This window comes from Lichenostomus cassidix, chromosome 1Aa (genome assembly GCF_008360975.1).
Source record: "Lichenostomus cassidix isolate B80296 chromosome 1Aa, HeHo_3.0, whole genome shotgun sequence".
NCBI classification, from domain to species: domain Eukaryota; kingdom Metazoa; phylum Chordata; class Aves; order Passeriformes; family Meliphagidae; genus Lichenostomus; species Lichenostomus cassidix.
Window position 1 is genome coordinate 3,134,981 of NC_139480.1, and position 25,869 is coordinate 3,160,849.

At 41.6% G+C, this 25,869-nt stretch overlaps 1 protein-coding gene and 1 long non-coding RNA gene across 4 annotated transcripts in view; one reads left to right on the top strand and one right to left on the bottom strand.

Annotated features, from left to right (window-relative positions):
- MKLN1 (muskelin 1) overlaps nt 1-25,869 on the bottom strand; it is a 94,257-nt gene that overhangs the window by 44,590 nt on the left and 23,798 nt on the right. For all 3 annotated transcript variants that reach the window (XM_085082032.1, XM_085082051.1, XM_085082042.1), the window contains exons 5-8: nt 20,220-20,329; nt 16,201-16,393; nt 9,005-9,082; nt 7,740-7,805 (exon numbers count right to left, since the gene is read on the bottom strand). In XM_085082032.1, the coding sequence (XP_084938158.1) occupies nt 7,740-7,805; nt 9,005-9,082; nt 16,201-16,393; nt 20,220-20,329 (447 nt within the window). The remainder of the gene's footprint in view (nt 1-7,739; nt 7,806-9,004; nt 9,083-16,200; nt 16,394-20,219; nt 20,330-25,869) is intronic.
- On the top strand, nt 6,916-7,746 carry LOC146443067 (uncharacterized). Its single transcript, XR_014856448.1, has 3 exons — nt 6,916-7,100; nt 7,221-7,405; nt 7,508-7,746. It is a non-coding gene; the product is annotated as an uncharacterized LOC146443067 (long non-coding RNA).

Here is a 25,869-nt window from a genome sequence, read left to right on the forward strand (position 1 = left end):
ACCCACAGCCTTCTGATTAAAATTCCAGACAGACAAATGAACAATATTTAACATTTTGGATCCTGTGCATGCAGTCTATCAATGACATCTCAGCCTGTGCCCTGTTTGGTGCAAGATTTATACATCAATGAGATTTCTAAGATAGGAGCAGCAAAGTTGTTTTGTTTAGTTCATCCTTTAGATAGAAAAAACTACTTCAACTACAAAATCCTCTTCAAGGGAAATGTCTTGCATAAAGTAACTTACCTGATGCCACAAAAGCCAGTGAGTAGAAGAGTTACAAATTTAAGTCAGTGTTTCAGGGCTGTCACCTCAAACCCACAGCTGCTCTGTGTACAGCAAGTTCTAAGGCTTCCCAGACTCACTGATAAAACCAGACGAAGCCTTTGAAGAGGGGAAGCATTTAAGAAAGGAGTTTCTGTTCTGCCATGGAGAGATAACCAAACTGCTCCCATTATAGAAACAGCACTATCTAGTCTCAAATGCTAAAAATACTTCATTTTTAGACTGCATTAAAACACAACACAAAGCCATGTCCAACAAGAACAAGCTCCTCAAGACTTGCAGAGCTTTGAAAAACTCCTTTAAAATCCACAAACCAATTCTATTATGGAGGTAATGGCCAATTTTTAATCCAACACCAATTAAAGAACGGAGTTAGAGCACGACTATAAAATGGGACTAGTTCCTGACCCTTACCTACCATCAGGATAGTGGTCATCACCATGGAAAGGTTACCCTGGTTCATTAACTTTAATTACCCTTCCTCCTGGACTCAGGGCTCCCAGTGTTCCCTGCAAAGAGCAGGTCCCTTTGTGCACATAAATTCTCACAGCTCACAAAACCCACATTACCACAACAGCTTCATTGATAGCCGAGAAAAATAAAAGATTTGGCACCAGCTAAAAATCCTACTGGGGCCTTGCCAAAATGTCAGGCCTGCCTGGAAAGGCTTTGTTGGCTCACATGAAATTTAATAGCAAACCTGAATGACTCCGATGAAAACTCAGATTTTGGAAGTTACCTAACCCAGGCTGACAGAATTAAATGGGAGCACTGAGAGGGGAGCATGAGCACCCAGCTGGTGCTGAGCATCCCCAGAGAGACAACAGGAACACAAGTGGACGTGGACTCTGTGCCAGACCCATTTTTCATCATGAAGTAAACTGTAGCTCACATGAAAATAACGCTCCATCACTATCTAGACCCAATGACTACCATTTTTCAGTTTCATGCCTTATTGCAGAACTATGTGCATGCTTTAGAGGAAGATTACGTGTTTTAAAGGGAGTATTTTGTAATGCATCTGTTGCTGGTAATGTCAAGTAAATAATTTTTTATAGTTCTCCTAAAATTTGTAATTGTTTTCCCATGGTATAAAGAAAAAAAAAGTTGTTTGGTGGTTTGGGGGATTGTTGTTTGGTTGGGTTTGAGTTTGATTATTTTTGTTTGGTTGGGTTTGAGTGTTTTTGGGATTTTTAAGGTTTTTTGATTCCAGCTTCACTCAATTTCCCAACCAGTATCCCTGCTTGTATTCTAGCTGTTAATTCAGATTTTATGGAAGAGTTATTTTTTTCACTCTGCATGCAGAGATCCAACCAGGACAGTTATCAAAGGACAATATTCCAAGAAGAGGACAGAGGCCACAAACCCCAGGCAGCAGAAGTGGGGCAGCTCAAGGGGGGCCCAGCAGTCTCACACCAATATAATTCTAGTAGCACTGGGGAACTCAAGGAAGAAAGGATCCTCCCCCTGCATCCAAGCAATACAGAACACAGCAAAATTGATGCTGCTTTATTAAAGCAAGTCTCTATTCTGCTTTAGGGACAGAGCAGGAGAATTTTCAAACCTACCTGCAAGGCACCAAGAAAAAAAACATGAAAGCAATTATATTTACCCAAAGCTTTTACCAGCTACGTTTAGGAAGTCAAATTTCTCCTCCAGCATCCTCAGCTTATTTCCTCTACATTTATTTCTGAATACAAATTCAACACTTTGAATTAAATATGTTCTGTGAGTATTTCTAAACTGCTTGCTCAGTCAAAAATTTTTCTGTAGTGTCTGAGTTCTTTTATTCCCTTACTCTCTGGCTGATTAAAAGGTGCCAGAGAAGTCCTCAAATTAGAGAATGTATGTTCCCAACAATCAACATATTTCCTGTCAAACTCTCCTTAATTTCTGTTTTTCAGAAAAGCAGCAAAGCAACCTTCTCCAAGCCATTAAATATCCGAATTCCTGGGGCGGTTTCAGTCCAGGTTCACACACATTCTCAAGGACAGTCTTCTAACTGCTGTTAACTCCATCTTCTCCACGTAGTGAAATCCTTGGTGGGTTTCCTCAATAAATACATTCCAATCCTGGTGACATATTGAACTACATTCTTTGGTCAAGTGGTATTTCCATGTCTCTGCTAGAACAGTCCTCATGGAATATAAAAGAATTATGGATTTACAGCACCTCTGCAAAGTCATCTGGTCCATCAATCATTCCACAAGCCCCTCACAGGAGGGCTGACTTCAGCCCAGGGAATCAGGGAATTAGTCAGTTACATTTTCAGTATCTCCAAGGATGGACATTTCAGACTGAATCCCTGCTGATTACCTTCGATACAATTTTTCCCCCCCAATATCTAACAGGATTTTCTCTTCCTGTCCTTAAATCCTCTGCTCCCCCAAAATGAGCCTGGCCATCTCCTTGCTCTCACCAGTAGCTGAAGACAACTCTAGGATCCTCCCATGAACCTTTTTCCTACCAGATGAACAGAAACAGCTCCCTAAGCATCTCCTCACACATCACATGCTCCAGCCCTGACCACCTTGGTCAGTTCAGTCTGACAATCCTTATTGTCCCAGAGAGCCCAAATAGGGCACAACACTCCAGATGTGGCCCCAAGAAGCAAAGAGAGGAAGACCACACCTCACCCTGCTGGCCATGCTTGTGCTCCAGCCCAGCAGGAGAGGTTGCCCTTCAATGCCACAACACGTTGCTGATGCACATTCTGCTTCCAGCACCTTGCAAATCCTTCCGTGCAGCCAGTCCCCAGCCTGTCCTCCTGCACAGCTGTCACATGCCAGGGTCAGGATCAGAACCTCTCAATGCTCTCCTGCAGCCCCTCGGGGTCCCCTGGACTCACAGCCTCATTCCCCAGTTCATCACCACTGCACTCCCAGCCAGCTGCCAGCCCAAACTTGCTGAGGCTGTACTGGAGCATCATTCTCCCAGAATTATGAAGGATCCCTCTCAGAAATAAAAAGCCAATCAAGGTGTAAGATCTCTCAAAAGCCTTCTATGAAAGGATTCACTTCCTCATGCAGCAGCCATACCTTTAGTTATGTGCCAGCAGCATTGTCCACTTTGTAAGGAGCATTTAAAAACACAAATATAAAACCAGCCTTGGTTTTATATAAAAATATAAAACAAATATAAATATAAAAATATTAATATATAAAATAAATATAAAACACCCCTTGGTTTCTGAGCCACAGTTCAGCTGGATAGAAGCTGGCTGGATACAAGAGTTTTTTTTCAGGATAGGCATACAGTCCTCCTCTCAAATGTGAAAGCACCATGAAGTTGAGTAACCTCCAGGATTCAGCAGCTGTTTGTGTTTCAGAGCTTAGAAGCCATCTGTGTTTTGTTTCTGAGATCCCTTCATCCTGTACACAAGTCCTGTCTTTAAATATCTTATGGATAGCAGTGTTTTCCTCAGGCAAAGCAGCATCCTTCATGTCTGCTGCTCTCTCTTCATCTTTTTCATCTTTCCATGCTGCTTTTGAACCTGCCTTGTCATTTCTGCTGTGCTGCCCACGTATACGATGGGCACGCTGGGCCCACTGCTCTGGATCTCCCTCTGTTCCCAACCTACAGATTCGTCCTCATTTATCTAATGGAAGGAAGCAAACAGAATTCCTTCTGACGAAAGGAAAAGCAAAATGATGTACAACCAAAATTACAGCGCAGTTGCACTTCAGTGAGAGAACAGAGGTACCACATCAATAAGGACCATTTCACTAATGCTTTCCCTAAAAAAAAACTGTTTCGCTTGCCAAAAAGAGGGGAAATGGAGACAGATAAAAAAATCATCCTGATTGCTTTGCTGTTATTGTTAAAACAGGCACACTGGAAAACTTCATAAGGTTTCAGCTTAATGAACTAAAAGATAAACATTTAAGAAAGCCTGATATAACATAAAATATCCTTTTTTTTAGTAGAATGATTTTTACTATGGTCTATATTTCTATTGTTACCAAAATTAATTACATGGCTTTATGCACTGCACTGTCATTCACTACGTCTGCCCTATAAGAGCAGAAGAGATCAATTCCACCTTTCCTATGGAATTATAAACCAAATCTCCAAAACACAACACGTCTTGTTCTTAAACACCAACATAACTCCTTAAAACTTGCTTTCCCAATTCACTTACCCATTCCCTCTTTCTTCCAGAACAAGCACTGAGATTTTGAAACATGTGCCATATCTGACCCATAAGGAGGCTTGGGATGGCAGACTCAAAGTGCCATTAATAAGGAAGCAGTGCCAGCTGCTGACATCCTCATCCCAAACTGCATGAGGGCTCAATTCCCTGGGAACACAGCTCTGCACATGAGCCTGTGTGTTAGTGCTCCAGTATTTCCCCAGGGCCTACATAAACAGCTTCTCATGTCTGACATTCAGCACACAACTCTGTGTTCTTGTGGAGTTTTGGGGTTGTTTGGGGGGTAATTTTGTTTTAATCTATGTACCTAGGTTGCAACTACTCAAACACTTCCCCTTCCTTGTATAAAAGCTGAGAGAACTCTCCAGCCTCCCACGTGGAGAGCTGCATGAGAAATGCATTTTTGCAGGGAAAAGCAGGAATAAGAGGAGCTTTCTGTTTTCATTTGCAGCCTAAAGCATTAAAGTACCTAACAGTGGTTTCAGCTCTAATTGTGAATTTCTCTTGGTTTATGTTTCTGCATATGTATTCCAAATCCAACTCCCCAGTTCTGCCATCCAGAGTCATTCCAGTCTGAGTGCTAACATAATTAAAAGCATGGAGGACATTGTGAGAACCACTCATTTTTAATTATTTAATTAACGCCCCATTTTAAATTTTTTTTCTTTTTTAATATAGGAAGACACCAGGCTGCATTCTCAGTTCTGCATCCCACAATGCCTACAATTCCATTTCAAACTGCCTCAAGAGTTTTTCAAAGCCCCAAGAACTCTCAGTCAGCTGTTGAAGGTATTAAGAACAGGAGTATCAGATGGAAATGAGCTCCAGCACAAGCTACTGGCTGCCAGGAGAGATGCCAGAATTGCTCTTTCAGCTACTTTCAGCCTACTCTAAGTGAAAGATAAACCATGCTAAAAGGCAGTTTAGAACAAGTTAATCCATGTTCTACCTGAAACTGATAAACAGTCTCAGTGACTCCATGCATTATCAGCAACTTAAGATCTAGCTACTTACCAACCCATATCCTCTATCCTAACACCAGCACGTGCATCCAGCAGGCTCAGTAATATTAAACTATAATTATTTTTCTAGTCAATAATAAGTGGTTAAAATTTCCTTGAGGTTAATCAAAACACGGACCTATTAACTTACAGCAGGTCTGGCAATCAGAGATGAAAATTTGCTTCCAACATTTATTCTACATGATATGAAACTTCAGCATGTCCCTGTAAGTATGATCTTCGTGTTTCAGTTCATTTCCAACAGACTAAAGTTGAAGAAAATACTCAGTTTTGAGAAGGATCTCACTCCTCTAACAAGGAGTGCAAAGTGAGACGATTTTCCTTCTGAAGAAAACCCACTCAGCAAGTGTGAGAGTAAGGAGGGAGGATGTCTTTGAAGGGAGGAGTTCACCACTGCTCCCTTTTCCATTAAAACTGCACCTGCCCAAGGTTAGCCAGAGAGCTTTCCAGCTCCAGTCTGTAAAATGCATCCTGACATAGCTGGATAAATTCCCACCAGCTCATTAAACTCTACTTATATTCAAAAGGAAAACTCTAGCAACCAGCAATGAGTAACAGCTCCAAGAACCTCCCCTGGCCTGTCACAAGCCAAGTTTAATGGCAAAACTGATCATCGTAAAAACATTTCAGCTTTTACAAGCTTCAGTGCACCTGGATGCAACTAAGAACAACTTCCCAAATAGGGAATCTTTGGGAAGGTATCCCAGCCCCACTGAACAGAGCTGCAGCAAGAAAGGACCAGCAGGAGAGAGGGAGGGACATCCAGTCCTCCCACACCAGGACTCCACTTCTGTGGGTGCTTTCCAGACACTTTTGTACAAGTAAAAAAAAAAAAGTAGAGAAAAAAGTTATATATATTTTATATATTTGTAAAATATATAAATATCTGTAATATATAGTACATACAAATATATAATATATATAAAATACATAAATATATCAAGTGTATATATAATATATACAAAATATATTAAAATACTTTAAGAAATAAAAAAAAAAATATAGGTGGGTTTTACTGCCTTCTTAAAGCAGAGTCCAAGGCAGAGCTAACAACCTCACTGGGACTAAAGAAAGCCAAGAGGAATGGAAAGGAAGGCTCACACTACCATGGATATTTTATTTTCAGGAGGTCTGCAGTACTATCATTTCCAAGTTGACAAGGATCATGTTTCTTCCATGCTCTTGTGAGACACTCACTACTAATTCCTGAGGCCACTAGGGAGCGTTCCCAGCCTCTCCACAGACAAACACCAGCAAATCCTCCAGCAGCGTTTTGTTCTAATCAATCTCAAACCTCTGCCACCAAATAGAAAAAGTTTACTCTCATACACAGAATAACTCAAGTGCTTCCTCCAGAGCAGTAACTACTCTGAGCAAAAGCCAGAGGCTGCAGCTACTGCTGGGATTTTTGCTTGTTCACTATGACTTAGCAAATTACTCTGGAAGGTCCTATCCTGTCACATGCTCTGTCCCCGTCCTGTGACCACAACAGATATGGCCATGGGCATTTTTTTGCCAACTCCCTCAATGCCACCCTATATTCCAGTCCAATACCCACACCCTGATCTTGTTTCTCCCTTCCTAAGAACAATCCTTTCACTCACACAGCAAAGACTCAGGCAGATGCTTTCCTTATTTTAGTAAGCACTGACGTACCACAGAAATCTGATTAAATAACAGACAAAGATATACAAAATTACGCACGACAACAATCACTGTAACTGCTCCTGATACACCACCCCACTTTCTTTTCTCTGCAGGTTCCCTGAAACAGAGACTGAACCATTCTTTAAAGTGCTACAGGAAACATTTTTGCAAAAGATGTCTAAAGAATTATATTTAACAGGAGTTCCTTGCACACTGTAGAAATTAGAAACCAGTCCAACCAAAATACAGGGAATGTTTCAACACATCAGATCTATAGCTTGAGCACAGCCTGCAGCAGGTAAGGAAATTATTCTCCCTAATTTCTCTTCTCTTGTTTGAACTCCTGCTCTAAGATGGTAGGAGGAACAAAAAATTAAAACCAATTTTCTTCATTTCTTAGTTAAGTCAAGACAATGGCTAAGGCATAACACAGAATTAATAAGGAAGAAGGGGAAAGGCAGCTGGAATATGGCTCCAGAGAGGAAGCAGAGCTTTTAATCCAACTATTGGAAAGTACAAATTTGTTTCCTCAAAACCTGAAGCTAACAGTCTCTGAAGAAAAATACATCTGTATATTAAGCTGGAAAGTAGCTGATTAAATAATTTAGTTAAGAAATGTAACAACTACTCACCTGTCTGCACATCGATGACCATCTGATGGCCACCTCTCATTCCTGGCCGACTGTCTTCCCCGTCACCTTCAAAAGAAGAGGGAAGGGAGAGTTTTTCCATTGTAAGATTTTTAAACCAAAGTAAGATACAACCTCAACATGGAAGCAGAGGAATTTAGTAACTCATCTGTGTTTAAAAATTAACACACCACCTTTTCCAGGTAATATTCTTTTGTGCATTATAAAATTGTACAAAAGTTTTATACTCAATTATCTGGTGACTGACAGTCCAGGGAGTAAAATAACTACTGCAACTTCCAGTGCCTTGGGAAGGAGCTCCAGCATTCCTGACGCACTCAGTGCACACAAAAGAGCTCTGAGCTGTCCTTGCAGCTCTCCAGCAGGGAGGACACAGCCAGCCTTTGGCTCCCCTTCCATCTCTCCCCACCTGAGAGCTGAGTGTGAGAGCAGATACTCAAATGACAGGGAAATGAAGCCCTGGGATGGGAGTAGGAGGTGATGCAGATAGACCACAGCCAGCTTCACACTGGTTATTCTCATATGTAAAACAATTCCAACTGCCCAATTAAAGCATCTTTCCAACCACTTTATGTATCTTAAGCATTCAGGACAGGTGCCATCCATGGCAATCAGCATTAGCAAGAAAACCAGGATTCTGCTGGGTGAGAGATCTGTTCTATCCACAGATAACCCTTCCCAAGGGGCTTGTGGACAGTGCTCCACATCTGGCAATTGTCACCTTGGATCCTACATCTGCTCCATGACAGTGATTTTTGTACTCAGGAGTCAGGGATGCTGCTACAAATCTCCTCGCAAGGCAGAGAGGAATGGAAAAGATTCTGCAGTTTGGATTTATTGTGTAATAGATCAAGATTTCAAAAGATTCATCTCATTTTAAATATTCCCTGTTAAGATAATGCATTTATTTGCCAACTCTTCACTTGAAGTTGAAGTTACATCAATTCCATGTGCTAAATCCAGTAACACAGATAACTGTTCTCACGTTCAACCAGTATTCTGGGATTTGTTACTAAACTGATCATCTATCCCTGAAGTTACAACTAGTATTCCTGCAGTGTTCCTTACTCAACCAGACTGAATTTCACTCATTTTTGCAGACAAATGCAACTTTTTCAGAGAAGAAACCATTCCCTAGAAGAACTCTCTTAGAGGAGACTTTCTTGCATCATTTTCTTGCTCAATATTCTCAAAGGAACAAAACAGAACTGGCAGTACATGAGTTCTATCTTAAGAAATGTCCTTACCTTTGGTGCTTTTGGGGATAATCTGCCCCCAGCGAGGTTTGTATTCTTGCTGACTGATATACTGATTGAATAAACCATCTGCAAAACAAAAATTTTACTGGATAAAACATTTAGCCTTCCATTATCGCAAAATCACTTATTGTGGGTAACTTCAGACTAACTGAATCCAGTATGCTACTCCAAAGCCTTCATTTTCAGTGAATTCTCCATTATATGTCAGTTAGTTTGTAAAACTTTTGTTAGTTTGTTAAACTTTTGTTAGTTTGTTAATGAACTAAATGTGCAAGCACTAAAATAAAAAGAATACTTGCTACTAGATCAATCAGGAATTATCCAGTTTGCCTGCCAGGTCGTGCCAAGTGTCTATAAATCCCCAGTGTGGTGCATTTAATTAAGAATAGAATCCCTCCCCCTTATTTAAGCAAAAGGAAAGTTGCCAGTGCATATAAAATTCAACCATTTTAGCACACGTTAAGTTAAAACTAGGTCAGACAGCATCTCTGGAGCTTCATCTGAGAAGAAAAGGGAAGCAGAGCAGATTGTTTAAATGCTGTGATATGGGACAACCAAATGCTGGATGAAAAACAAAATAATAGTTTACATTCTCTTCAGAGAGTTAAGCAAGAAGAGCAAGAGAACAGGCATTAGATCCTGGGCCAGATGTGCCAAGTGCAGCATTTCTGTGAGCAGCACTTTATCCACACTCCCCTTGTGCCTTCCACCTCTTCAGCGCCCAGAGGCCAGCTCCTAATCCTGTTTAGATGTTATCAGTCTATCACATAAACACCAATTTTCTGTAAACGAGACTAACACCCACACCCTCTGGGACTGTTCTCCAGTCTGGGAAGTGCTTGGCAGGTGGGGAACTTGGTGCTGTTGTTCTTCAAATGTCTCCTCTGAACACCTACCTCACCTTCTGTAGCACAACAAACTAGGAGACCACCTGAGCACTGTTTGCCTAGCTACATCCCACCCATCACCCACCATCTCAACACACAAGCTCCTCCTGACAAGTGTTTCTGCTGTATTAATGCTTTACCTGGAAAAAAAAAAATAGGAATTTATGAGATGATAAACGCCTCCACTCATTTATACAAAAGCCCTTTGTAGGTACAGAGGCAAAAAAAGAATGATCCTTACTGAACACATCCCTATTTATTTAGAAAAAGGTAAAAATCTTTGTTAAGCATGACACAAGGTTCAGAAAAAAATTTAAAGTGTTTCCTGGCATCCTGTAGTTTGTCGTGACTGAAATCCAGGTTTTAATTAAAACCCAAGCCAGCAAGTATTTCCTGGGAGAAGATGAATGCTCTATTTAGAGACCATCTAGCAGGAAAACAAGGGCACTGAAGAGCTCCTGAAAGGTAATGAGTTTGGTCTGAAAATATGAAACTTCCATAAACTCAGCTGTGCAAGTTTTTCCAAATAAATATTCTGAAAACAGGGCAGATTTTACTTTCACCTCAGAGCCAAAACCATCAGCTCTCTCCACACATTAGGTAATCGAGGAAAGCCCGAAGTTTGCTCAACGTATGTAGAAAGAAAAGTGGTTTATTTTGGGTTTAATAGCAGGGTTCTTAACTCCCACTTCTTCAGCATTTATGAAGTTGGGACAACACACGAGAGGCTGGAAGCTCGAGTTCTCATGAATTCTGATTCAGAAAAACCAGCCCTAATAGAACAAATGCATGTGCTGTAAGAAATCCCACAGTGACTCAGCCACAAACCCAGACAGAAATGCAGCGTTTTGGTTATCGTTACAGCCTTAGGTCTGCAAGACAGAAACCAAAACCGTATTTATCCCGATGGCAGCCAATAGATAATTGGACATAAATAGCTCTAAAGGATGAATTACACCACATAGGATCTGAAAGGGTGATTTAACCTCTCTCCCATGCTCTACACCCACAGGCTGCACTTGTCAAGATATGACACTTCTCCCCTACTGTGCCTTCAGCCTCTTTTAATAATGCTTCTTGTCTTCCATGGGACATTGGTTTGGAAATACTCCAGCTTGCTTCCCAGAAATGTTTCCTTCTGCTGGAAGCAGTTCCACATTCACTCTACTTGCATTGCAAACCAGCAGCAGCTTGTTTTGGAAGCTGAATCACCACCTGTCTGACACCACCAGGGAAAAAAAAGGAGGATTTCTAGGTGGATTCTGTACCCGACACCAGACCTCCGCCAGCGCACTCCTTATGTTCCTTGTCAGGAGAGCACTGCTGACCAAAAGGTCTCCAAAGCTCCTGTGTGAGGCACTGAGGATCAGATCTAGGCCTGCTCAGGTCTGTCAGCTGTTCCCTATGAATCAGGAGTTTAAAATAAATTTCAAGACTCCTGTAAAAAAAAAAAGTGTCGAGTGGAAGTTTTTAAATGAAGTGTTTTCCTTCGCTCCGGAGACCTCTCACTTCAATGTCCATGTTTACTAAAATTACAGCCAAAAAACTGACTTTGTACTATTTTCAAGCCCTTTGCAGCAAGTCGTGACGCATTTTGGATGTAACAACACTGAGTTCATGGTGGTTAAAGCTTGGTAAATTCTGCCTCCCTGATAACCCAGGTCTTTATTTTGCCAGCCAATTGCAGGTTACCCAGAAAGGATTAGAACAAACATTGAGGACAAAAATATTTAACCTGCTGAAACCAATGAGGAGCATGCTGCATAAAGTTGGGATATTTTAGACAACACAGATCTCCAGACAGGAGTTTTTGAAATCTATTCACTTCACTGCTAATGGCTGAAAAACCTTCAGAATTATATTTAGCCAAAAATTTCTGGGAGTTGGGGTTTGAGATTTTAAGATTTTTCTCAAACCAAAGAAAAATAGCCAAAACATCTAAATACAGTTTGAGGCTTTTTGAGTCACAAAACACCTTCTAAAGAAAAACTGAAGGAGAAAAACGTGCTGCCAGGTAAAAATCCAGCCATTAGTTGACAATTTCCTCAAGACTTGGGAGAAAAAAGGAAACACACCTTTTTTTCCAGCCGCAGAGCTGTAATATTTTCTTGCACTTTGTTCTTCATAAAAATGAAAAAAGGTTTTTTGCTCTCAAATCCATGTAAGTTATCCCTCTTCTACACAAACCCTACATTTACTTCCCAGAGGCTTTGGATCCTTAGCCAGTCTCTCCCCTCCACACATCCCAATATACAGAACAGCTTTCTCAGAAGCAAATCCAAGCAATATTAGATGGTAAAATTCAGGTATACGTGTCTGTCTAGAGCTTCCAGGGGAATACAATTGTTCCTGTGCATCCTGTTCCTGTGAATCATGAGTTCTGGGAGACACTGGAGCCTGCAGGCTGTGCATCACAACTTCTCGTTTGTCGCGCAGGGCTGACTTGTCACCAGATAAACACATGTCACACACTGACACGAGCAGAGCCAGAAGGAACACCTCAGTCCCTGGAATACTAATACGAAACAAGCAGTTCTTCCACCCATTCCAAGCAGCTTTCCATGTCTACAGGAGTTGCGAGCAGCTCAACCAAGCAATTTGCACTCCACATACTCTCCGTAGGAATATTAAGCAGATTTTTCCCTTCAATAATATAGGCCCGAAAGCTATAGGAATGGATCCAAATGTGAAGCATTTGAACCGAGTCTGTGAACCAGCTGAGATTTAGGGAACCTTTTCTTTTTGAGAGGAAGTCAGGCAGCTGCCAGAGTTTCCATTTGCCCATTTTCTAAGTGTAACGCACAAGTCAAAAGAATCTGCGGGAAAAGTGTGGCTGCCTGCCACCGAGCTCTCAAAAGAAATCATCTGGTGATGTGAGGTGGAAGACAGCGTTCATCATTAGCAATGCAAAAGAACAAGAGTTAGCTCTGCCAGCACTAATTCTTGACCACCTACTCTTTTTCTACATGACTAAGCCTATGGAAATAGCCCGCCAGAGATGCAGAGCGTTGCACTTTGTCAATACCCACCACTGCAAATATCAGCCTCTCCAGAAGACATTTTAGGCTGAACTGAGTGTGCAGTATCTCTGTCAACCTCACTGCACTTCTGTTTGTGCCTTTAAGGCAATGAACTCCCAGATCAGCAAGCGGTCAGGAGTTCACATATTCATGCCCAGTCTGCAACAGAACAGTCGCTCTTTGAACGATTTCAGGGATAATTTAAGGATCTGTATGTCTCAATTAACTCTACACTTCAGCTACACTACACAGACACAGGACTAAAGTTAATCCTCTTTTATTTGGAAAAACAACACATCAGACAAGAGCTCAGTGGTAAGAACACCCACACCTTAGAGACTAAGCAGTGAGATACTGAGACTTCACAACAGAGCTGCCAGGAAAGTAAAATGGTAAAATCATCATAGAATGGCCTGGGCTGGAAGGGACCTTAAAGATCATCTAGTTCCAACCCCCCTGCCATAGACAGGGACACCTCTCACCAGATCAGGCTGCTCAGAAAATGCTGGGGAGCTCAAGAGAAGCAGAACAGAGCAAGGACAGGTAACTGTGGAAAACCACAGGGAGTAGGATTGTGTAGGAGAATATGCTGAAGGCTGAAAACCTCTATTCTCATCCTACCAAGAAGAATCCAGCTGTTAAGCACCAGTAACACTCAGCACCTTGACTGCCACAACTTCAGATAAATTATTCCAGCCGTAGTTTTGGGGGTTTTTGTGGTTATCAGAAGAGGTTTGTCCTGTCCTCTCCCCCATCCCAGCCTGATCAGCTCCCTGTCTGGGTTTGCCATGTGGCAGCACGAGCACCAGTGCCAGGGACACACTGTCCTGAGCAAGGGCAGGATTGACCCAGTTAGTGAAAACCCGCAGTCCTGTCAGCTTAAAGCAAATATGGGATGCAGCCTCGGTGTCTGGGGATGGATAGCACTTCTCTCCAAAAGGTGCTGGGAGGCGACAGAGCTTCAAACGGGTACATTTAAAGCTGAAGACAGCATAAAGAATGGCAGGAGGATGGGGGAAGGAAGGTTAATGTATTCCAAGACAAGCAAAATCATTAAGAATGACCAACAGAGCGATGGGAGATGTGTATGCTGGCATTTAACTTCAGCTACCCAGGTGCCAGATTAAAATGAAGCTAAATAAACATCCCCATGCATATTTTCCTGTCCCTCAGAAGCAGTGACAAAACCTAATGATGCTCTTGGAGACTCTCTTGCTAAATTATCCACCGTCTGTTACTACCAAGACTTGGTTCTTATACTTGCTGGAACAAAAAATGGGCTGATAAAACAAGCTACAGAATATTCCTCCAGCTCACTGAAGTGATGCCGAGTTCCTCAGCCTCCACAAAGGGACATGATTACAAAAATCAGGGAAGGAGGATTATCCACATCAAATCTGACAAGAAACAAGTGTCTGTCAGACAGAACAATACAAGACCTACAGTTTTCTACCAGGCCAGTACTTCCACACCTGGAAAAGCAGAGCACTGCTGACAGCAGCCCCACTTTCAGCATACATTAAGTAGTAAAGGAAATTAAGATATAACAGCTCAAAAAATGAGGCTACAAACACTCACTTCATTAGCGCCCAAGAAAAAATTTCATTTTTGAGGGAACTTTTTCAGCACAGTCTAAGACTTTGAGTGAAATTCCATTCAAGAAATCATTTCCACTCCAGCTTGCAATGAAGTGGAAAGAGGACAGACCCCAGGCACCGAGATTAAGCCATGGCCAAGGCAGCAGAGCGAGGAAATGATAAAATCATCACCATCAGCACACAGCACTCCTCTGGCTGCTGCAGCATCGTGGTGGGCTCATCAGCTCCCTCCAGGCACTCGTGTCTTTGAGACACAGACAGCAACAGCTCCCTGCTGCTTTTCCAGCCTGCATCCTCCCTTGCCCTGAAGATTCAGGAGGAAGCTGCCAGCTGCAAAATGCCCCTGCATTGCAGGAAGCTGTTCACGCTCCCATCCCAGCCAACACTCTGCTGTCTCAGGAGGGTGAGGATGAACATGGCAATTCTCAGTCTCTACACTTGTAGCTGCTCCTGGAGTTTAGCACAGGGCAGGTCTCAGCTGTTCTGTCTGAAGATAAACCTTGAGCCAAACCCATAGAAAACTATTTACTGCAGTTTCGGAGGACCTGTTGCAATAAGCTCCTTAAAACTGCTCAGCTGAACAGCTTAGTCACAAAAAGATGGTGGGTTTTCATGGAAGACAACCCTTGATTTTAAAGCTATCGTTTCTATCACATTCTGAGAACCACTTCCAGCTTCAGTGGAACAAACCACACTGATGGGAGTCAAGCAGGTACACCGGCATCTATCCAAAGGTATTACAAAATGACTGATTAGCCCAGAATTACAGAACAACATCTCTGGTGCCAGCTATCCATGAAATTGGTTCACTAAGTCCCTAACTCTACTGGCATCAGACACAAAGTTTTCCTCTTATGCCAGTACAAGTTTCCCATAACGAGTGACTGCACAGTGTCAAAAAGCTCTACATCCAAAGCCAATAGCACCTCTCTTTTATCAGGCTGCAATCCAAAACTGCTGCACAGGTCTCAAGAGTCACTTCAGTGCAACAGCCCCACTCCTTCTGTATCCCATTCGATCAACAGAGAGTGCATCTCCCTCCTTTTAGGAGCTGAGAGCTGTTTATACACCGTGTTTTTAAGTAGAAAGCTTCCAAGTAAAAAATTAATAGTGGTTCCAATGAAACTGACTGCCCTGCCAAGGTCCCACTCTGCAAAGGAAAACAGGCTGCCTCCAGTCGCTGACTTCCACACCATTCTCCAACCATTATTTCCCCCATAAGCAGAGAGCATCCTCATCCAAATACAGCTGAAAACTTCTGCCTGAACACCAACTCAGTGGTGAGCTCCAACCAGAAACCATGATCCAGATCACCACTGAGCACTCCAGTCTTTTGCTTCCCTGCTCACCATTCCAGTGACTTTCCTGACAGTTAAGCCCACCCTCAGCTTGCCAACACGTACATTAAGAACTTGTCTTTACCCACTCAAGTGCACCTCGTTGTCATCGCTGGGGGAAAGAGACTCCAGAAGTAGCAGTGATAAGAGATTTCATGAATTTTTATCCTTCATCACACAAACACTCACAAGTCCAAAAGCTGACAGCACACCACACCAGATATGAAACAACACATGGACCTGCCAATTCTACTACTAAGCACATTAACATTCAAAAAAAGGTAATATTTCAATACGCTTTTTTTTTTTAATTAATGAATCAGATTCCTCTGATTCTCTTACCATTCACAGCTTTTTCTATCAGTTCTTCACAGGCATCGAAATCCCCCTTCAACACCAGTTTGTCGTGCAGGTCTGTCAGCATGGGGTGCTCCAGAGCAATCTTGGTTTTCTTCTGCAGCGACTCGAAAGCTTCGGTGTAGTTGTGCTGCCGAAAATGCTTTAGGCAAAGGCGAATGGCTTCCTGTTCACGGTACTACTGGAACACAAGAAAACCTCTGAGACATGGAGATTTTTCCTTTGACCAGCACTACCTGTGAACCTGCCCACAGACAGGATCTCTTATCCACACCGCACAAATGGCTCGTGAGCTCACATAGGAACGTTGTGAGAGAGACATTACAAGCTGTGCAGGCATTTACTTTCCAACAGTATAGAAATTATACAACTTGGTATCACCCAATTTAATAAGCATACAAGAAGAGAGTGCACAGTGTCCCAGATCTCTGGGGTGACCATTATTTCCCCCCCCATCTGCTTGGCCCTGCTGTTCGAGGCCTACACGAAGCACGGAGCAGGAAAAAGCCTTCGCTATCAGCGTTACATAATTTGATTGTATGACTCTTACATAACAAAATAATTTAGAAGAGTAAGTAGGTCACAGCTTTTCTAGAAGCAGAAGGAAAAAAAAAAAAGCTGCGAGAATGGGAATACTTGCAATGACCAGCACTCCTGCCACGGAAAGACAGAAGGTTGACCCCAAATCCTGTGGGTTCGTGAGGCTTGGGGATCAAAACCGAGGATTTCTGTGCACGCCAAAGTTTTAACTTTTAAATATTTCCCTGCCTCCTGAAGCAGAACCTCTGCTTTCACACCACGGATGAGCCACAGCTGCCCATCTCCCACTCGGCTGTGGGAAGGGGTGAGAAAGGTGAGAGAAAACCCACGCGGGGTCAAACATCCTGGCACAGACACACGAGGGAGTAGTAAACTCTGAGTAAGAGCTACAATTTTCAAAGCTGCTAACAAGATGCATAAGAAACACAGATTTTAGAGTTGATAAGTAGCAGAATGACTTTTTTAAATAGACTTTTCAAGCCTAAATTCTAAGGCTTTAAAGCAAAAAAAAAAAAAATTGCAATTTCTATCTTTAACACACAACTACTGTGGTAAAAAGCAAATGCAGCTTCAAGAACCTATAAGACTGATCAAAGTACAGACAAAAGATTTTACTCCTAAATGGACACTACTGCTAAAAGTGAAGTTTATGGTATTTAAATGAATAAATCTTTCTGAAAACCTGGAACTAACACTGACATTCAACAAAAATTAGTGATCTGAAAATAATGGCTCGATAGCAAGAATCTCATAAACTGAAGCGGCTAAAAAGAAACACGGCCATGCGCTGTATTTTTAGTTCTTAATCCATCAGTATTTCACAGCTGCAAATAGCCAGAACTATGCATTTTTAGAAAACCAGTTCCCAGCCCACATAAAGGCCAAGGACACGTACCGATAAGAATGCAAGGCTGCAGCAAAGCAATATTAAAGCTAAAATAGTTTTACAGCACAACTGGCAAAAAACAACTCCTTTTTTTTTCTTTCCAAGAGATACCTAAGACACTCTTTTTAAGCAAATTTTCACTTGCACGAGTCAAGGCCAAAAGCAAATTAGATTTTTTGTTCAAAGGGATAGCAAGCAAATAGAGAGCTGCACACCAGGAACAACCCGCTTTTGCATTTTCAGATCCTCCAGTTTAGAAATCAGACAAAATGCAGACTTGGGAGGGAACCTCTTCCCTTCCATTGAGCCTCTCATGACTGATGGACTTGGCTTAGATAACACAGAATGACTTGGATGGAGTTTAGCCATTCAATGCAATATAAAAGTTTATATTCAAGTGACACCATAGTAGTACTTCAGAAGTCAAATGTAAAAACTTGCTTTAAGCAAAAAAGTGTATAAAAAGTATATAAAAGGCTCCTTTTAAATGCTGCCATCCAGGTTTAAAGAGACAACAACCCAAATAATGTCTTTGATCTCAAGCTGTAAATAATTCCTATGGTTAAAAACGTAACAAGAGCATGAGACTAAGCCATCAACACTGTGAAATACACTCATAGAATTAAAAATACTTATGTGCTCATTATCAGAAGTGGCACCCAGTGATAAAATGCCCCTTCTCAGGTGCTGAAGTACGTCCACTGTTCAGCAAAAAGAGGTGAGGCTTTTTGGAGGCAGTAGGCTGAGCTGGACAACAAGGAGAAAGCACTGAGGAATGTTTCAGTCCTTATCCATTATGGCCCACTCCACTCCCCAAAGGAGAGGGAGATTTTGTTGGTACACAACTAAAAAGATGGGCAACGTGGTGTAGAACCTTCCTCTCATCTGATGTCACAGGCAGTAAAGAATTATTACGCTTCAAAGCCTCTGAGATTTCCAAAAACACACATGAAAATATTCCCACCATCTCAAAGAACTGAAATAAACAGGTCAACCCTTTCTGCCCTTCCCTAAATATGGGTCAGCACATCCTCCTCTGCAGATCCAGCAACAGTGGCCTCTCCTCTGTGAGAGAGGAGAACATCAGTGACAGATGCACTCATCACCAGAAACTTGGCAAGGGATCCTAGAAGAGCCCAAACCATCGTGACTAAGTCTCTGCATTGCTGCTTTGGGGCTCCAAGCTTTAGGAGAACAATGCTGGCACCCCTTGAAGAAGCTGTCACTACACACAATGCTGACCAGGAAAAGTGCCGATTCCATGGGATAAGATGGAACAAAACAGATGCAGACATCATCACTATATGGCTCCTGACCAAAAAAAAATAAATAAAAATCAGAGCTTCCTGCTTGCAGCAACTGGTCCAAACTGCCAGACACACCACCATGTGCAGAGCCAGCAGATGGAAAACCATCAGCAGCTTCTGTCAACTGGACTTTTCAGAACTGGACATCCATCATCAGCTGAGTCATGACCACAACACCGCTTGGATCATAAAGAAGCTCCAGACAACTTCCACACTGTGCTGGTTATTTAAATCCTCCACAAAGCAGCTCATGGTATTGGTGTAAATGGGCATGAGCCAGACACCACAGTCACATGGCTTCTTCACCATTCTGGCAGCACCATAAACTGGTGTGGGAGTCTCAGTGCTAACCACACACCATCTCTATCCCCTTTTCAGTTTTTCCTTCTGGAAGCAGAGATACACTGCTCCAGTACTCAGTCCTACTCAGCTGGGAGGGATGTCTTTTCTGCAACACCATATGAATTTCCTCAATTTTTCCAGAAGATCCAATGCACAAAATGCAGCAACAAAATGAGTTCTGGTTGTCAGTGTGCACTTCCCTCCCACAGGAAAGTCATCTCTCATACTCAATTGAATACAGGTTATAAAAATAAAGTTTGGAACCCTTTGAACTTTCTATCTGTCGAAATTACAAATGCCATAAATCAACTCATCTCACAGTCCAGTGACATCAACTCCACTCTGTTTCAAGGTTTTCAGCAAAAAGACAGTAAGAGGGAAACAGTTAAAGTACAAGGAACTGTAACAGGAAAGACACCAACATGGATTCTCTTTAAAAAAGATCATTTTTATACCCTGTAACAAAAGCTGCATCTGTAACCCAAAAGGCTCTGGACTTCAGGGACTGGCATGTTAAAAGAATGACTAATCAGAAGGCAAGAAGAGGGAGAAACGGAATCTGGTTTTGTTAAGATTCATTTCCCTTCCAATACAAATACTACTTTACTAGTATTATCCCCTTTGACTCAGTGTTCCTTTCTTTTATGTTCTTCTTGTGATGTCTACTGGGCAGATCTTTTGGGTGATGCTGATGGTTTTGGGGTTTCTCAGGGCTGTTTTGTCAGTTTTCCAAAGAGAACAAACAGATAAAATCCAAAAAGTTTCCCTTAGAGTCAAAGTCAGCCACATGGTTTCAACTATGCGTGTTTGCTGTTTTAATAGCTGATATTCAAGGAATGAAAAGGTCACATCACTCCAGTAAGAGAAGTTTCACAAGACTCAGAGACTAGGAATCTTCAAACAAACAGGCATCTAAAATGCAGGCCTACCTTGCTGTACCAGTTGAGGCATGGCTGGACCACATCTGGATCATCAATGCCATTTAGTTCAACATACCAGATACTAAAATTGAAGCTAGGTCCCCAGGATAAGAGTGGAACTGGAGAAGAAAGGAAAAGGAGAAAAAGGATGCGTAAACATCAAACAACCACTGCATTACAGAGTACTATTGCAACAGAATGCTTTTAAAGTTTACACAAAATTCAGAATTTCTGACTTATGTTCTAGCTCATTTAACTTAGCTTAGGAAAATTACCAAATACATCATGTTCAAGTTGTCATTTAAAGCAACCTGTGCTGAGCAACATTAACACAGCAGATCATTACAAAGCAGAAGCTTGCTTTAAGCAATAGAGCAAAAACACTATCATTTAAAACAGCTCCAAGAGGCAACAAGCTTTGACAAGGATGGGAATCACGAGCATACTAGCGACAGTATTTGCTCCTCATAGTACATTTATTTCCCCATTTGTCAGCAACAATTATTTTCCCTAATGGTGAAGACAAGAAGCTTGGGTATTTTAAATTTTACAAAATTAGTAACATCTGCAAGTTGTGGAGGAAGAAGGGAGGGATAACTGTCAGTTTCTAATTTAAAAACTCTAATTTTTTTTAAAAGCTTTAATCTGTGCAGTTTTTTTGCTAATACTATTTTATCTGAGTATTGGAACAAATGGACTTGAATTACTAAAAACCCATGAAACACACTATAGCCTCTCACCTACAGCTTCTCTACTGCTCTGGGTTAACATCTGTAGCCTTACACTGATTTTGTGATTAATCTGCAGGTTAAGACTTTGTTCTGCGTTTTGAAACAACTCCAACTCCCAGAAAACTTGTGTGTGAACTCTGACTCCTTAAAACTGCAGTGAAATCAAGTGGTTTCATTTCAAATACTTTTGTTTCCTTTTTGTTTGACTGTAACTGATAAACAGGAAAAGGCAGCATTAAAGTTGAATGAGCAGTTACCAGCAACAGCAAGGAGTCCACTACCTCCTCCCTTCCACTATTTTTGCCACAGAGAAATTGCTTGTCTTTCAAATCACCATAAAATACCACTGAGATTAACCTGTTGAACTCGTGTTTTTCTGACCTACTCCTTGAGGAAATAAAAACCCCCAACTCATCATAAAGTTGTTCCTGAGCTCTTACAGGTTCTTAAGCATTTATACTTCAAACAAACTACATCTATGATTGTCTGCAATGTGTTTGGGCATAAGGCACATGTTCAAACACATGATTTTCTAAGTTTTAGAGGGTGTACTTACAAATCTATTGCTAAAGGCTCATGATAACTTCTGGGAACAGTCAAGATCCGAAGAGACTTTGTATATGAAACTCTTAACTGATTTTAATATCCCTAAGTAGGTACTTTCTGTGTTACAGCTCTCAAATCATCTTTTCAAACTTTTTTTTTCAACTTGATTATTCAGCACACAGTGCGATGCTTTCAGAGCAGTTCCTGGTAGGTGCATGTTTGTGGACAGAAGAGAGAAGTGAAGTGGTCAGAAAAACCAAGAGTCACCCGTCTCCCATCCACATTCCACACTCTCTGCCCAGGAAATTTCCCTCTTACTTACTCTCATCCCCTGCACAAGCTGGGTGCTGCCAATATGGTACCTAAATACCATAAAACACAACTACTTTTAAATCCAAGTTTGTTCCCGGATATCCTACCCATTACTGCAGCAGACTGACAAAATACCACATCTAAGGGTACCACCTTTGGTCTGTCCTCAGACCTGAACACACAGACCAGACCAAACTGAGGTTAAATTTGGTATTTGGTCAGCTATAAAGATCAAAGTCTGTCTATCAGCTCAGTGAACTGAAACACTCAACTAAACCACAGACCACCTCAAATGGGCCAAGACCATAAATTTCCTGATGGTCAACGTGTGGCCAATTTCCAACCAAAGTATTACCACCTTCTCACCTCCTTCCAGAAAAAAAAATACAGAGGTATCATCCACCTCTATTTCTTTTCAGCAATTCTCCTCAGAATTTATATAAACTTCTCCCAGAAAAAAATTAACAATTCACCCTCTTATCTTTGAAGCCAGCTACAACACCTAAGAAGTTATTGGGATGTACATAAGAATCCAGGGCAGCTCTCACAAGAAAAAGCAAAGTCACCAACTTACTGACATTTGTCCTCCCCACAGTTAACTCAAAGCTTCCAATAGTCTTTTTTACAAAAAGGGAAAAACAAAACACCAGAAATGGTGATTTATAACAGCAAGATTTTGATGGTGCAACCATCTTTTTTTCAAAAAAGCACAGACAATAAGCTGTACAGGGAAGGGAAGGCAAACACTTCCCCAGCATAGACAGAGAAAACTGAACCTGATCTTTGTAAACCACTCCACAGGAGCAGGAAAAGAAACAAAGCTGAAGGTTGAGACTAAAATGTGATTTCTATCCCGCTTAGGCAAGTTGAAGTGTTCTGCTGGATCATCTGCCATTTCTGAACTTCCTTCCTGACTCCCCAGAGTCCCTCTCACCCTTTTTTCTGCCCACTCTTTTTTGAGGCCTCCATAGGTGTGTTCAGATCTTCAAAAATAATCTCCTTTTAGAGCACCCACAACCGGACTTCTACCTGGAAAGAGGAGGCACTAAGTGCAGCATGGAATCACTTTTTTCTGCACACCTTTGAGATGGAAATACACCACAATCAAAGGTGTTGAAAGCCTAAAGCTACATAATTCCTCCCGTTTTTTTGTCATAAAGCCACCTCATCATGTTTTTTTCCTGCAGGTACCAGACCAATTCATCTTAAAACATGTAACTGTTCAGAACAGTTGAACTGTCACTCCACAGTTAGAGGAGTGCAGCAGAGGAAAAATAATTTTTAAAAAAATCAATATTTTTCTGAGAAGCAGAAGGTATTTGAGTCACTTAAACACTTCTTAATCCATACAAGGATGATTTTAGGGGATACTTCTCAATAATAGCTATGCCTGGACAAGGATTGCAAGTCTATAGTAGAGAAGGTAATAGCAAAGGCATTAAACACAGTAGTTTTAAATACCTCTCTCAAGCTAATTTCTGTGTCACTCATCTATAGGCAGACATACAAACAGGTGCACTTGCAAAAATGAAGAAAATATCCATTAAAAAAAGTATTTCTCATTTTTGTTCCATCAAAGCCTGAAAATTTTGAAGCCTAGTTACCAAATCCCATGCTAGTAACCAACTGCAATGAGAATTACACCTGGCATTTTTAAGCTCTTTCATGGCAATCAGTCTTTTACACCTTCTGCTTTCAAGGACACAGCACAGAAAAATCTCTGCTTGGAGGAATCACGAGAACAGAGCCAGAAACAAAGCTCACAGACATGAAAAAGAATCTTCTTCAATATTTTGTCTGGATAAATATCTTCTTCCCTCTCTCCAGTCCTTTAATGAGGTGCTACATGAAATGTAAAAATTACCTGTCAAGTAGGTCAAAAGCCTGCACAACTGGGCATTTCAGTGCTCAAGAACTGAAGTTGAAGTAATTAACAGAAGTGCAAAGCTTTTCTTGACAGAAGGAGAGAGGTTATTCTTTCTGCATTTTATGAGCCTGAAAATTCCTCTGCTACATGAGCAAAGGAAGCTGGAGCAGGAACTTTCCCCTCTCCCGTATCTACCCATGGCTCCTCCTGCCCCATGCTTCCATAAAAATCCTACTGCTGTCTTATTGACAGTGCTGTTGAGGGACCCTGTGCTGATCTGTGGAATCATAAAGTCAATTCCTGACGCAAGTGCTGCTGAACCCCCAAAGCCAAACCTCACGGAGAGCGGGATTTCACCGTGTTAGTCCCCCAGAGTCCAAAAGGGCAGATTTTGGCCTCATTTCCTGGCACTGTTACAAGGAACACAGCACGGTGCTTGAAATTTTGAGTTACTTTGGCTAGCAGCTTGGAAATTTTAACAAACTCAAAACATTTTCAAGCTGTGAATCTGAAAAATAACAGAATTTCGTAACAGTGTTTTGCAGTTGTTTCGCGGCAAACAATAAAAAAGCTCTCACAACTTCATCAACAAAATGACACCAGCCATCAACCAAGAGGCTTTCATAGGTTTGGGTGAAAAGATCATTTTCAGTTCTGTCCTGGCACAGGAATTTCTTCATGGAAGACAGCTTTAAGAAATGATAGGATATAGACAATTAAAGGAAAACTCATCTCAAACCATCACTTATCAGGAAGTGACAGCTCAATACAAAACTAATATTAATGTATATGATAAAGAATGCTTATTCATGGAATGGTTTGGGTTGGAAGGGACTTGAAAGAGCATACAACTTCCCCCCCTGACATGAGCAGGGACACCTTCCATTATCCCAGGGTGCTCCAAGCCCTGTCCAACCTGGCCTTGGACACTTCCAGGGATCCAAGGGCAGCCACAGCTTCTCTGGGTAACCTGTGCCAGGGACTCACCACCCTCACCATCAGGAGTTTTCTCTTAGTATCTAATCTAAATCTACCCTCCTTCAGATAAGGCCATTTCCTCTTGTCCTATCACTACATGCCCTTTTGAAAGTACCACATGAAGATCCCATTCCAAGAAAACTCATATAATTTCAGAGGAAAACATACTGGTAGTAGAAATTAATCAGCATTTTATTTTCATAGTAAATTTCAACTCACTGCAACACTTCATTCCATCAGAACACATTTCTCTGGAATACAATTTACACATCCAGAGAAGCAGCCAGTAATCTTTACAATGGCCCCTTTAGCCCTCCGGGAATTACTTGATGGTTTTTAGCCACTGAAAAATAGTATTTTCCAAAAACCTCAAGTTGGAAGCTTCAGAATTTTAAAAAAAAAAAAAAAAAAAAAAATTCATTTAACTTCCCTGATGTAGTCAACCTCTAACTCTATTCCTCTGCTACTCTTGAGGTTTCCTAAAGCCAAGCAAAACAGTTGCTTCCAAAAGTAGCAGCCAGAAACCAGCCCAGTGAACAACCAAATCCTCTACTTCTCTAAGAACAGGAAACCCCACAAATGATTACTGGATTCCCAGCCTGAAGCCTTCAGTTGCTGACAAACATGAGGAGATTCAGAAAGAACACATCAGAGCAAAAGCTCCAAGGAGAGCCCCTACACAACAACTATCATCAGAGTCTTGGCAAAGGAATTACCCAACACATCAAAACACTCCTAAATTCACCTAAATTAGCCAACAGGATCTTATCTCATTTTTCAGCAACTACCTCCTTGCTCTATTTTTAACCTTAAACAGCTAGTTTAAACCCAGTCATTCTTGTACTATCTCAGTAGGTAGGAAGGGAAAGATAAATTTACTGAGCAAGCTGAAAGGCTCCAAATTCCTGGATTAAATCCAACAACTCTAAGACTCTTGTTCTCTCCAGCCTGCAAAAAGCAAGGAGGGGATATTCTCAGCTGCTCCCATCACATGTCCCAGCACCCGGCCTTTGGGAGCACCCCTCAGCCCCTGCCCCAGCCAAACCAGACATCAGGGGGGACAATCCTTCCCTGCCCCTGGATGTCATCTTTAGCCAGAGGTGAGCGAGACATGGTGATTAGAGCAGCAGGAAAAGAACAAGGGAGGCTTCTGCTGTTGCTTTATGTGTTGTGAGCGTGTTTGAGAACAAAACTTTTCAAGCTTTTTCAGTCTCTAGGGCTGTCA